Source organism: Thamnophis elegans, chromosome 11 (genome assembly GCF_009769535.1).
Source record: "Thamnophis elegans isolate rThaEle1 chromosome 11, rThaEle1.pri, whole genome shotgun sequence".
NCBI classification, from domain to species: Eukaryota; Metazoa; Chordata; class Lepidosauria; order Squamata; family Colubridae; genus Thamnophis; species Thamnophis elegans.
Genome location: NC_045551.1, coordinates 13,423,558 through 13,436,547, shown reverse-complemented (window position 1 = coordinate 13,436,547; position 12,990 = coordinate 13,423,558). Strand labels below are relative to the sequence as shown.

Here is a 12,990-nt window from a genome sequence, read left to right as displayed (position 1 = left end):
AAGATGACCTTGAGCTTCTAGAAAAGAATGACAACAACACATTCCACAATTCTACTCCTTTCTAGTCCCCCTCCCAATTACTACACTAATGAAACAGCATAGGAAAATAATAGAGAGTGTGGCAGGCCAAAAATCCCAAAAGGAATATAACTGCAGGCCTGACGCGTCTTATACTCTGGTGCGTCTTATAGTCCGAAAAATATGGTATTAACCCCATTTCTAAACTTTAAAATGCTTCCAGGAGATCTTGCACATCATTTGGCCCCAACAGTGAGTGCAATCCTGTCATTTATCAGAGATGATATCAAACTACAGTGACAGTGACGCTGCTCAATTACAGAAAAGAAAACTTCATTTGATTTCTGAATCTTTAATTTAATGTGCAAGTCTCTTTGTTGCCTTGCCCGAACTGTGTGTAACCCTCAAGATTGGGCAGGATAACAAATTTTAAAATTCATAGTTTTAAATCAATGTATGTTTATAATTATTCATGTGACTTATATCCTGTCTTCTGCAATTAAAGCAGCTAACTAATTATTAAAATTAAAAATACAAAATTAAATTAAAAGTACAAAAAATATTTTTTATTAATTCATCAATTAATTAAATAAATCCCTGGCAAAAGAGAATGGGAGGGCAAAATAACTTCTATGGTAATGTAGCCCACAACCTGGGAGCAATGCCAGGAGCAAGGCTCTCTCCTCTGCCCCAGAGAAATGGACTCTGACAGAAAGAATGGATAGTTCAGTGTTCTGACCCCCCTCGTCCTACACCAAAGCATGCCATACTGCAAGGATTTATTAACACAGAGACAGGACCTTGGCAGCAATCCAGCACAGTCCAGACGTTGGCAGCAATCCAGCACAGACAAGACGTTGGCAGCAATCCAGCACAGACTAACCTTGGCAGCAATCCAGCCTGCCAAGCTAGCCACGAGAGTTCTCCCAACTTTAGTGAATACATTAACTCCTGCAAAGGGTGTGTGCACAATCATTCCTTTTATAGTCTTGAGAGGAGCCTAATTACCACCAACTGAGTGCAATTATCTCCTGTAACTGCGTAACTGCTCCTTACGCCTATTAGCTCTTCATTGCCGGGCATCCAGGAACAACTCCCTTGGCTCCTCCCCACTGCTCCAATGCAGGATGTCGGGATCACACTCCCTTGTCTCCTCCCCACTGGTCCAAGGCTCAGGCGCCTCCTGGTGGCCAACCAGCCTCTCTGCGCCCTGCTCGGAGTCGGCATCCTGTCCAGGGTCCTCCACATCCTCCAGAACCAACACATAGGGCCCCTTGCTGTCGGAGTCTGGTGGCAGCTCCAACGGCTCCTGCTGGGCCACAATAGTTCAGTATCCAGTTAGATACATGAGAAAAATGGTTCCCTGTAAACCAGTCAGGTTTTTAAAAGTTAACACGAATATTCTAAACAATACTTGGAAAGCAATGAGTCATCTGGGCAGATAAGTATAGGCACTTTTGACTCTTCTATCTTGTGCTAGTTTATATCTAGCTGTACCATGTTTTGAGCCTGCTGAACTTTGCAGTACTTTTCAAGGCTGGCTCTTAGTAGAACTACATTACAACAGCTGAGAAGGAGTGTGATCGGGTTGTGGGTAAAATTTGCTTTATTTGAAGTAGCATATTACCGTATTTTCACCCATATAACCCGCGGGTTATATGCGGTTTTTACATGCACAGCGCCCCCCTGCGGGTTATATGCGTGGGCGGGGTATACAGAAAATATTTTACACGATCGGAGGCTTACACGATCGGAGGCTTGCTTCTTTCTCCGTTTCTTCCCCCACCCCGATCTCAGCTGTTTCCTTCTCCTTCGTTCCTTTCCTCTTCCCCAGCGTGCGCAGGCTTCTTTCTCCGTTTCTTCCCCCACCCCGATCTCAGCTGTTTCCTTCTCCTTCGTTCCTTTCCTCTTCCCCAGCGTGCGCAGGCTTCTTTCTTTCTCCGTTTCTTCCCCCCCCCATCTCAGCTGTTTCCCTTCTCTTTTACTCGCCGCGGGTTATATGCGTGGGCGGGTTATATGCGTGGGCGGGGTATACGGGAAACATTTTACACGATCCAGAAAACCCGCGGGTTATGTGCGTGTGCGGGTTATCTGCGTGGGCGGGTTATATGGGTGAAAATACGGTAGTTATAATTGCACAAATAGGTTTCTCATCACAAGTGCCAGCATAGCTAAGGATTAAAGAGCATTTCCAGTCCATAAATACTAGAGAGCACAACTCTATCTGGATTCTTGGCCTCTGATTCTAGTTTACTGTTGCTCAGTATCCCCTCTGATTGGTTTTGGAGTTTTTGGCATTTGTATTTAACACTGTTTAATGCTGTTTACAGGAGTTCACTTCATTCCTAGTAGATTCTTGCTATCAGCTTCACCAGACATATCTTCAAATATACAGGTAAATGAAACATAGCTAATATCTATTTGATTTTACTGTAGAATGCTCCCTCTATCCCTGTTTCCTGAGCTTAAATATGGAACTAATTTGAAAGCCATTTTCCAGATATGATTTTCAAATTTGGAATTACAAAGCTGGAATTTTTGGTATTCAAGAAATGAGCCACATAAACTAAAGCCTAGTGCTGAGTATGCGGAATGAGTCTGTGATGCTATTGCTATATTATGGATTATAATAAGCAAAAGCATAATTTCCTGTCTTCCCAAATCATATGCATTACATGTAACAAGGCTCCATAACCACAGAACTTAAAAATATTAAATTGTTTTCCTGTAAGCAAGATACTGTTTCAAGGGATCTCTGGTTCAGATAGCAACAATAACATCCCCAAACAAAAACCATTATTCAATGGTTAAATGAATGGGGGTATTAACAACCAGGGAAAAAAATCTTTGAATTTGGAGTCTTTGGGAAGCATAGTATCCTATTAGATAACAGGTAGTTGAAAAACATACAGCAAACACATTGATCACTAGAAGAGAGAATGCTAGCTATCATGGGCGGGAAAGGGCCAAAATTTTGTATTATTCAGAACTGGAACAGAAATTCATATTTATTAAATTCATATGCCCAGTATTTATTAAATGCATAAACCCAATGTTTATGTAGTGCATGATAATGTCCTCCTGCATATTACTATTTCATATATACAGATACTTTTTATCATATTTTTGTCTACCATCAGTTCTTGCTCAGCCAAGTTTAAGTCAGTTTGTAGGCAAATACACTGACTGTATTTTACCCGATTGCAAGAAGAATGGGTGGTCAGTCATGATGTCCCTGTATTGAAATGAAAGCTGTGAGAAAATCCCAACATGCAACACAAAATAAATCCTTAGTAAGACCACACCTGGAATACTGGATCCAGTTTTGGTCAACACATTATAAAAAAAGATGTTGAGACTTGGGAATTAGTGCAGAGAAGAGCAAATAAAGGCATGAGATTAAAACATAGGAACGGTTGCAGAAATTGAGTATGGCTAGTTTGGAGAGGAGAGTGAGAAGTAGTGATATGATAGGAGTGTTCCAGTATTTGAGGGGCTGCCACAAAGAAGAAGTCAACTTATTTTCCAAAGCACCAGAAGCTGTGTCCAAATCCTGTTCAGAAAGGCCAGGACACACTACAGCACCACAGTATTAAGAAAAGCAGAAGAGAAACGGCAGCTCGACGTCTTTCTCCCTAATGGCTATCCCAAAAACTTCATATTCTGACACACAGCATCCAAATCACAACACACCACACAGCCAACCACCATGCAAAAACTAACCCTACTATACACAAAAGAAGTGTCTGAAACAACAGCCAGAATCCCCAGGAATAACAATATCTCACAAACCCACAGCCACACTCCACTAGGAATTATCCAGAACCAAAGGCAAAATACAGAAGAAGGATGAATGAAACAATGTAATCTACAAAATCAACTGTAACCATTGCAACCAATTCTACGTAGGATAATCATCACAACAGTTAAAAACCAGGAACTACAAACACTAGCTGGCAAATCCTTAATCTCTACCAACACCAAACAGCACCAGTTTGATTGGAGAAGCACAAAAATCATTGGCCACGTTACCACCGAAAAGTGATTTATAACCGTTTTTCACACTTATGATTGTTGTGGCATGCCCAGGGTCGTGATTAAAATTCACACATGTGGCAACTGACTCATATTTATTATGGTTGCAGTGTCTCAGGGTTATGTGATCCCCTTTTGCAATGTGAAAATCAAAGTCAATGGGGAAGCTAGATTCACTTAACTGGGTTACTAATTTAACAATTCCTCAACAACTGTGTGGCAAGAAAGATTGTAAAATGGGGCAAAATTCAAAATTTGGGCTCAATTGTGGTTGTAGGTTGAGGACTACCTGTACTTTTTAAGACTAATATTTTTGTAAATAAGATTTTGTAAAGTAACTCAGTTTTTCTCCCTGCCTCATCTCAGCATGTTTAAATCTTATATCAATTAGGCCCTCCCATATGTATTGACTAAACTGTAGCTCACAATAGCTTATTCCTGATAGTACATTGGTTATCTTATAAGGTCTTTCTGAAATGCTAAATGAACTTCTAATCAGTTGGGAATAAGATATTTGAAAATCTATAAATGGCTGTGCTTTGTACTGTTTTGAGTCCTAAAGGTTCATTTTTAATATTTAATATTATACCTCAATAGTTAAGGGCATGTTAAACACTGTATAAGAAATGAGACTTGCATAATGCATACAGCAATGAGACATTCTGCATTCTTTTTCAACAGTAAATTTCCACCAAGTCTTCATGCTCTGGTGATTTCCGAGGCTCATCAGGATGAAATAGCCAAGGGATTCCTAATGTCACTGGATTCTCTCCTCCCCCCGTTACTTTCCTTTAGGCCTTTCGTAGAAGTCGTGTTAAGTAAAACTTTAGGTAGGTTTATGAATACGCTCCAGTACTTTAACTTGTCACAAAGAAATATTATTGTATATACAAAGGCACTTTTCCTTATTCATCTCTTGTAAAATATAGACTCACTGCAATAGTATTGCGTGCATTTTCAAATCTAATGTTGACATAACCTGCTTAATTCAAGTTCTTTTATTTTCTTATTATAGCTAATGGGATTTTTAGACAAAAACAAAGTAATAAATATGTTAGCTGCATCTGATTTCTTTATATTTTTAGATACAGCGTAGCTCAAGCATGAGTAATCATGATTGTTTCTAACTCTTCAAACTGCTAATGAGAACTGAGATGAACTACCAAAGCAGGAAAGAAATAAAAATACAGTTTAAACATTTGCAAAATGAACAGCAAATATTTTAAAAATATAGTTTTTCTAGTTAGATAGTTTGGGTTGTCATTACAAATTTCAGTTCCATGCACTATCAAGATATAAATTTTAATATTTCTAGAGTTGCTCATTTTTGTGGATTAGTTAAACTTGTCAAACTTGAGAAGTCTTTTATTTTCTTATTATAGCTAATGGGATTTTTAGACAAAAACAAAGTAATATGTTAGCTGCATCTGATTTCTTTATATTTTTAGATACAGCGTAGCTCAAGCATGAGTAATCATGATTGTTTCTAACTCTTCAAACTGCTAATGAGAACTGAGATGAACTACCAAAGCAGGAAAGAAATTAAAATACAGTTTAAACATTTGCAAAATGAACAGCAAATATTTTAAAAATATAGTTTTTCTAGTTAGATAGTTTGGGTTGTCATTACAAATTTCAGTTCCATGCACTATCAAGATATAAATTTTAATATTTCTAGAGTTGCTCATTTTTGTGGATTAGTTAAACTTGTCAAACTTGAGAAGTCAATAAAAATTATGTATTTATTTTGTTATTTATTTAACCAAAATGCATTTGCTGTCTATTTTTCCAAACTTCAGCTCTCTCTCCTGAGCTGCACTTTCCACAGTGTCAGCTTCTTCTTTCTCTAATGGAGATGTTACCATCCCAGCCCCAGGATGTGCAGGCTCTGTGGAACAGTGGAAGTCAGCTCCCAGAAGAGATTCCCAGGTGCTTTCTACTGCCATGAATCTGTGTTGGCATATGTGGGTGTATTTGAGCCTGATTATTCTCTGCTGATAAGCCAAGACCTTGACAAGGCCTGAACTTACTTTATGAAAACAGATTACATTGTTCTAGTGAAGGAAATGTAGTATTTGTTTTTAATGAAGCAAGTGAAATTCAACATTGAGTTTTAAATTAATCTGTTTACAATACTAATGATGACATACTAACTTATATTTGATTTATATAATTGGTGTCATTCTTCAGTCTGTTTTTTCTAGTAATCTAGTGATTAATAATATGCTTCAGTTTCTATTTGTTTTAGTGATGTACCATATTTCCCCGAAAATACGTCAGGGTCTTATTTTCTTTTTACTTACAAAATATGGCCTTGGGCTTATTATAGAAAATGGATTATTGTTTTGGGGTTGCCAGGCGACTGCTCCCTTGCGAACTGGCTCCCAAAGAGCCAGGCACAGCCTCAAGGGCGAAATGAACCATGAGGTGACCAAGTTCATGAGCAACCTCCCTCTCCAGCCGGGGAGAGCGCCATTCACTGACCTAGAGAGTATCCCTAAGGCGCCAAGCCATGTGGCACTCTGCCCGCTCCCCAGCTCCCGCAGATTGGCACATTAGGGATACCCGCTAGATCAGTGCATGGAGCTCTGCCCGGCTAGAGAAGGGGGTTGCGCGAGCGCCTGTTTCGCCTCCAGCAGGCATGCCTCCTAGCCTCAACATGTGCGGCCCCAGCTCTTCCTGCAGCAGCAGCCACCGCCGCACTCCGAGCATAATGTCTTCTCCGGTTCCAAACTCCCAAACTTGGCTGCTGAGTCTTCCAGCAGCGGCTGCTCTAGGAATGCTCTCTATGGTTGTGGGCTGGCTGCTGGAAGACTCTCTGTCCAGAAGACTCTCTTACAGACGGCAGCCAAGCTGCGGGAGCTGGGGAGCAGGCAGAGCGCCACGTGGCTTGGCGCTTTAGGGATACTCCCTAGGTCAGTGAATGGCGCTCTGTCCAGGTGGAGAGGGGGGGTGCCGGGCGGTTGCTCATGAGCTTGGTCACCTCATGGCTGCTTTGCCCCTGAGGCTGTGCCCGGCTCTTCGGGAGCCCGCTTGCAAGGGAGCAGCTGCCCGGCAACTCCCCCCTCCAGCCAGGCAGAACACCACTCCTCACTCTAGTGGTATCCCAAAGGCACCAAGCAATGTTAGCGCCTTTCTCCCCCCCGGCTCCTGTGGCTTGGCGCCTTCAGGATACCGCTATGTCGGTGAGCGGTGCTCTACCTGGCCAGAGGGGGGGTTGTCCAGGGGGTTTATTTTCGGGGGTGGGCTTATATTTTTGCCCACGCGAATAAATGTGGCAAGGCTTTAGTTTCAGGACAGGTTGTATTTTCAGGGAAACACGGTATGAGGACGAGTACCAAGGATCTTTGTAGAGCATGAATTCTTCTGTTCTGTTTCCTCACAGGTTGCCCTTGTTTGCAGCCTTACTGCTTAGTCTCCAGCAGTGCCCTAGTGAGCTCTCTCTTCCTGTCTTCTTGCAAAGAGCAACAGAGACAGAACAAGCTGAGGGTCCTCTCACCTTTTACCACTATGTTTGCATTCACCTGTGTAGCTTTATACCATCCCTCTCAGGTTCACATTTCCATTTACTGGTAAGAAATATTGCAACTCTTAACTTGGAACAGTGTTTGAACTTTAAAACCAGGCATTTATTTTGGGAGATTTGGATAGATTATGCTTCACTAATGTGGATTACACTAGCACATCAATAATTGTGATTTAAAAATAAAAGAAATGCACACATTATATTATCATTATTAAAATCGAGCTCTTATTAGCTTCAGCTTTTCATTACGTTGTTGCTCTTTCCTCCAACCATTTCCCCATTATTATTTATCTTACTAATACTTTACTCAGAATATATTTTCTCTAAAGATGTACATTTCATATTGTAGCCTTGTGTTATTTGTTGGTGATAATGTGATATATCCAGTAAGAAGTGTACACTTTCTCCCAAATAGAATCATGATTTCTTAATGCAACAATTATAATGTATAATTTAAAATGCGCTGAAAGCTGCTAGTTAAATCCTAAAGTATTTTTCTGTAGTTCTATTCAACTGGGAGTCTGCCTTTTCTCTTTACTGCCTATGGAATGACAATTAAAAAACCAACTTTTAATTTCTCTGTCTCTGGTTTTTTTTTAATCTATTTAATGTTTAGGAATCTTTCCTGCTGGAAACTGTATTAGGTCCAAATATGATCATGGCTCTTCTAGCTATGGATGTCTGGTGCTTCCTTGCCCGGTAAGATCAAAAGCGTGCTGAAGGATGAGGGGCTACAGCCAAGGGTGACACAAGCTGCTTATCTACTTACCCTTTACATTTGAAAATCAAGAAGGTTATTCCATTTTTTTCCATTCAGGGTAAAAATGAGCTTGCTTAGAACTAAATGAAAATTTGAAATCAGATGTTCCCATTGAAAGATCATTCCAGAGTAATCGTGATTGGCTGGTCATGGATTTATATACTAATCTCGCTGTCTTCCTCATCTTCTAGGTATGGAACAGAAGACCTGTGTGCACACCACGCATTTATAATAGCACACCTGGTAAGCAGCATTTGGTTTTCTTAAAAAAAATCTAATTTGAACTAAGCAGAAATAGTAACGTCAGGCAAAGAACAATGTGGTTTAAATCAGTGGTCTCCAACCTTGGCAACTTTAAGACTTGTGGACTTCAACTCTCAGAGTTCCTCAAAGCAAAGCTGGCTGAAGAACTCTGGGAGTTGAAGTCCACAGGTCTTAAAATTGCCAAGGTTGGAGACCACTGATTTAAATGGATCTAATTCCAGATTTTTTCATACCTTGGAAAGTGTTCTTTTATAATATAGGAAAATGCTAATTTCTCCCCTCCTTTGCCTGACTTGCTTATACCCAAAATGGCAAATGCTGGTTTTGTTATTTAGGAAAATAGAAGTAAAGAAAAAAGAGTCAAATTGATTACTGCATTGGTGATGATGGGCACATGTCTAAATTGAGTGCTTTCAAATTACTTAGCACTGTATTCCTGGCTAAGCCAGTGTTTTCTCTTAGGGCTCTTTCCCTGAAATGTTGCTACTTGGGTGAAATTCTTTTGGAGTGCTCAGTTGTGATTAATTTTGGTAGGCATTTTTTAGAAATCTGTTTTCTATTTTTACTTAAGTTGTCGGGACTTTTACTAAACCGTTTCTTGTTTTTTGTGTGCTCTGATATTTCTGAATAAGAAAAATTCCTAAAAATAAGAATAAGTGCATTTGAAGAGATTGATATGAAAGGGATATTGGCCAGTTAGGCTAGATAGTATTTATGGCAGAAAATTTGCATTTCTGATGATGAACTTATAAATGTTAAGGAAGATGACTTATGTTATGAGGATGGCTTAATTGCTGCCTAAATTAGGCTAATCTGTGCATAGGTGCAGATTCTGGGCATTCAGTTGAAGTTGATTAAATATAGTTTCATTTAAAAACCATCTATTTTGTGTTCAAATTTAGGTAAAAGCTTGTCCTGCTGAATGTTATCAAGTCTCTTTCCTAGGGGTGTTATTACGACGTTTGCTCTTTCTGATGGCCCCAGATCACCAGGCAAGTCTCACCTGATACGGGTCAGCTTATAAATATTGAGCTTTCCTTCTTCAATGTGAATATTAACTCACTAGCTAATATGAATCAGTTTTTTGTTTGCTTGCAATAAATGGTAGAATATACTTGCTCATTATTGCAGGACCCTTTATTTCTGATGATTGATTATAACATGGAATGAAAAAGGAAGATTTTCTTTTCCTTTAATCTGATTATCAATTATTTTTCCACCTGGTATGAAATATTTAAGATGGCTAGAAATGCCTTTCAATGCTCTTCATTGTGGCCTCTGTGTTTCTATCATGTGCCTTTTGTGGCTGCTCATGATATCATTTAGAATATTTTAGAGCAGGGTAGATAGCAGCCAATAGGCTTCTGTGCATTCCCAGAGCTCCTGTCATGAATATTATTTAAATTAGTGTCACAATTCCCATCATTTGGAGACAACCAACATATGTAAATTATTGTATGTCCCCTAATAGGTATTGCATAACTTAAAATCAGAGCTCTTCCCACAAAACAAGACAAAAACACTCTTCTAAAAACTAGGCAGAATCCCCTTTGGGTTTCTGTATTTCATAAACAGATAGCCTAAAAGTGACACTCGTGGCTTGTGATGGAGTCTTGCTTGTATTTGTATGAGAAGAGGAATAGTTGGTGATTCCAGAAAATGACTGTGGAAAGGTTGTGAAAGTTGCATTTCTCAGAGCATCTAACTGACTGAAGCTTTACAGCCTTTTCTTTTAGTGTTAAAAGTATAAATAAACATTTTAGAGTTATTGCTGTGGGTGGAAAACAGAGTTATATCCTAGATAGAAGAGTAAATTGTTGAATTTTTTCCACTTTCATGCAGTGCTTACCCCATGCTTTTGTTTTTTATTTCTTTGTAGTTAAAATTCACCCAAAAGTTTCTTCCAAAAGATTCTGAGAACTTACTACTATGGCAACACCTTTCTCTCCAGGCTCTGTTACCATTACACAGACAGCAGGTTGCTCATGAACTTTTTGTGGCAGGACTTGTGCAATGTCAGGAGTGGCTGAATAGTGAAAAGTCTTTGAATGAACTTCCACAAGTGGTAAGAAAAAGTGTGACTCGAAGGATTCTTTTTATAAATTAAAAACTCATGGGGATTATTTTATCTTCCTTAATTCCCATCTTTTCTGAGAAGTTTGTCCATATAGACAGATAGACCAAAATCCTGTGTTTTTTCATAATATGGGGTTTAATGATTCCTGGCTTTACAAAGAGGAGTGGCCCGACTGTACCCAGCACCATCTACTGCAGTGAATCTGCATGAAGCATGGAGAGTTCTGAATTACAAAGCTATTACTTGAAAAGAGAGTGTAGTTAGCTGTTTTCCTCCTCCTCGTGGTTGCAGAGAAAACCAGAGAATATACAGGAATTTGAATTTGAATTTCCTTTATTTGTATGCCGCCCTTTTCCCTGGGGGGACTCAGGGCGGCTCACAATTCAAAAAGGGACGGGGGGAAAGACAAACAGTATTCCAATATGGAAACAATACAACATATTAAAAGAGAGCACAACAGTCACACAATTCGGGTGGGGTTGGAATCTTAACCCCAGGCCAGCCGGGACAGCCAGATCTTCAAAGCGGCGCGGAAGGATTGGAGGGTGGTGAGGGTCCGAATCTCCACGGGGAGTTCATTCCAGAGGGTCGGAGCAGCCACCGAGAAGGCTCTCCTCCGGGTAGTTGCCAGTTTGCACTGGCTAGTAGATGGAATTCGGAGGAGGCCTAATCGATGCGATCGTATCGCATCGTAGCTTCGGCTGCTTTTAGAGAACAGAATATTCCAACAAAAACCCAACATAATTGATTTACCTTAATTTTGGTTTTATAGCCCCTGAACCTCTTGTACTAGGCCAGTGCTTAGCAACATTAGGAAGCGTGGCTTTCAACTCTAGAATTCCCCAGGCAGTTTGAAATCCAGACATCTTAAAAGTTGCTGAGATTGAAAAGCACTCCAGTAGGCATTCAATCTTGGAAGATAATTTTGTTAGACTGGAGGAGTTGTTCTGTTGCAAGGTGACTCTTACATTATTTCTATCTTCTTACAATTCTTCCCTTGGTTCCTAGAACATGGCTCTCTCGGCCTTGCTGTCTATGTGCCAGAGTGCTAGGGAGACCCTGGAGGAGGAGGAGCAAGCAGCACTGATGGGAGCTCTTGGCCAGATTGCAGTCCATCTGTCAGCTACGCAGGTGAAGAATGTTAATTTCAGCTACATTTGCTTGATTTATTTAGATATAATGAGGGAAATAAAAATATTTTTTGGTAGGGAAATGGAAATTGTATTCCATCTTATTCCTGATTGCAATGTCTGTTATGTGCCAGAAGAAAAATGTTCTGTGCAGCCCCCATTTGTCAAAGACAAAATGACTGTTTGAAATGGCATGATTTTTTTCCTCCATTTTCTAAGAAATACTCTTAAATAAGTGTATTAAGCCTCTCTCCTTATATCACTACCACATTCCCTGAAATCTCAGAAGCCAATGGAGAATATTTTTTTAAACTGTATCCTCTTATTTAAAAGGTAGTTTAATTCATAATTCAATATACAAGAAGGGTTACCTGCTCTGTAAGTTTTAAAATAAGGGTTTTAATAAGGCAAGTAGCTGATCAATAATAAAACTGACTACTGCAACAAAGAAATCATATACCTCTTTCTGACATTAATATTAACAACTGCATGTGTAGTTCCAGAATCTTGTTTAAAAAGTGAAATGGGAGCTTGGGGTGACATAAAATGTTACTTTTATCAATTAAGATATCCAGTCTAGCCTGCTTCCAGCAGATGTTTTGCTTGACACTTCAACTTCTCCAGCTGTTCATCGAAAGATTAGAACCACAGTTGCTAATTCAGGTAAGAAAAGATTTGATGGAACTTTGCAACTTTGCAACTTTAATAAGATTTGTATGCTGCCCACTCCCTAGGGACTCTGGGCGGCTCACAACAAAAGTAAAAACATAAAAATTAAAAATACAATTATTTAAAATAAGATATCATCCATTAAATCACGTGGGGCTGGATTTTAATCAACAGCCCCAGGCCTGCCGGAACAGCCAGGTCTTGGTCGCTTTACGGAAGGCCGGGAGAGTGGTAAGGGTCCGGATGGGTAGTAGGCTTGATTTAGATGCAGACTTGACTGATGTACTGCTTTTCAAAGCTAGTTTTAGTTAAATATACATCATGTATAAATAAATAATGTGGGGTTATATCAATTGTGGGGATATGAAAATGCCATTCTTTATCAAATTATAGAAATTCTGGCAACAAATAACTCAAACTACTTCATGCTTCCCAAATTTCCCTAATTTCCCTGTTGAGTGAATAACTGCAAATTAAAACATCTGAAGCAAATGAGCCCTCTATTTCTGGT

At 39.6% G+C, this 12,990-nt stretch overlaps 1 protein-coding gene across 3 annotated transcripts in view; it reads left to right on the top strand.

The window, feature by feature from the left end:
- Positions 1-12,990, top strand: part of C11H1orf112 (chromosome 11 C1orf112 homolog) — a 37,248-nt gene that overhangs the window by 14,419 nt on the left and 9,839 nt on the right. The window contains exons 10-19 of one of the 3 annotated variants that reach the window (XM_032226122.1): positions 2,349-2,413; positions 4,735-4,883; positions 5,853-5,982; positions 7,439-7,625; positions 8,196-8,278; positions 8,531-8,582; positions 9,506-9,595; positions 10,483-10,668; positions 11,689-11,811; positions 12,378-12,473. In XM_032226122.1, the coding sequence (XP_032082013.1) occupies positions 2,349-2,413; positions 4,735-4,883; positions 5,853-5,982; positions 7,439-7,625; positions 8,196-8,278; positions 8,531-8,582; positions 9,506-9,595; positions 10,483-10,668; positions 11,689-11,811; positions 12,378-12,473 (1,161 nt within the window). Of the gene's footprint in view, positions 1-2,348; positions 2,418-4,734; positions 4,884-5,852; positions 5,983-7,438; positions 7,626-8,195; positions 8,279-8,530; positions 8,583-9,505; positions 9,616-10,482; positions 10,669-11,688; positions 11,812-12,377; positions 12,474-12,990 lie in introns of those variants that run through there. The other 2 variants (XM_032226123.1, XM_032226124.1) reach the window with 2 other exon arrangements.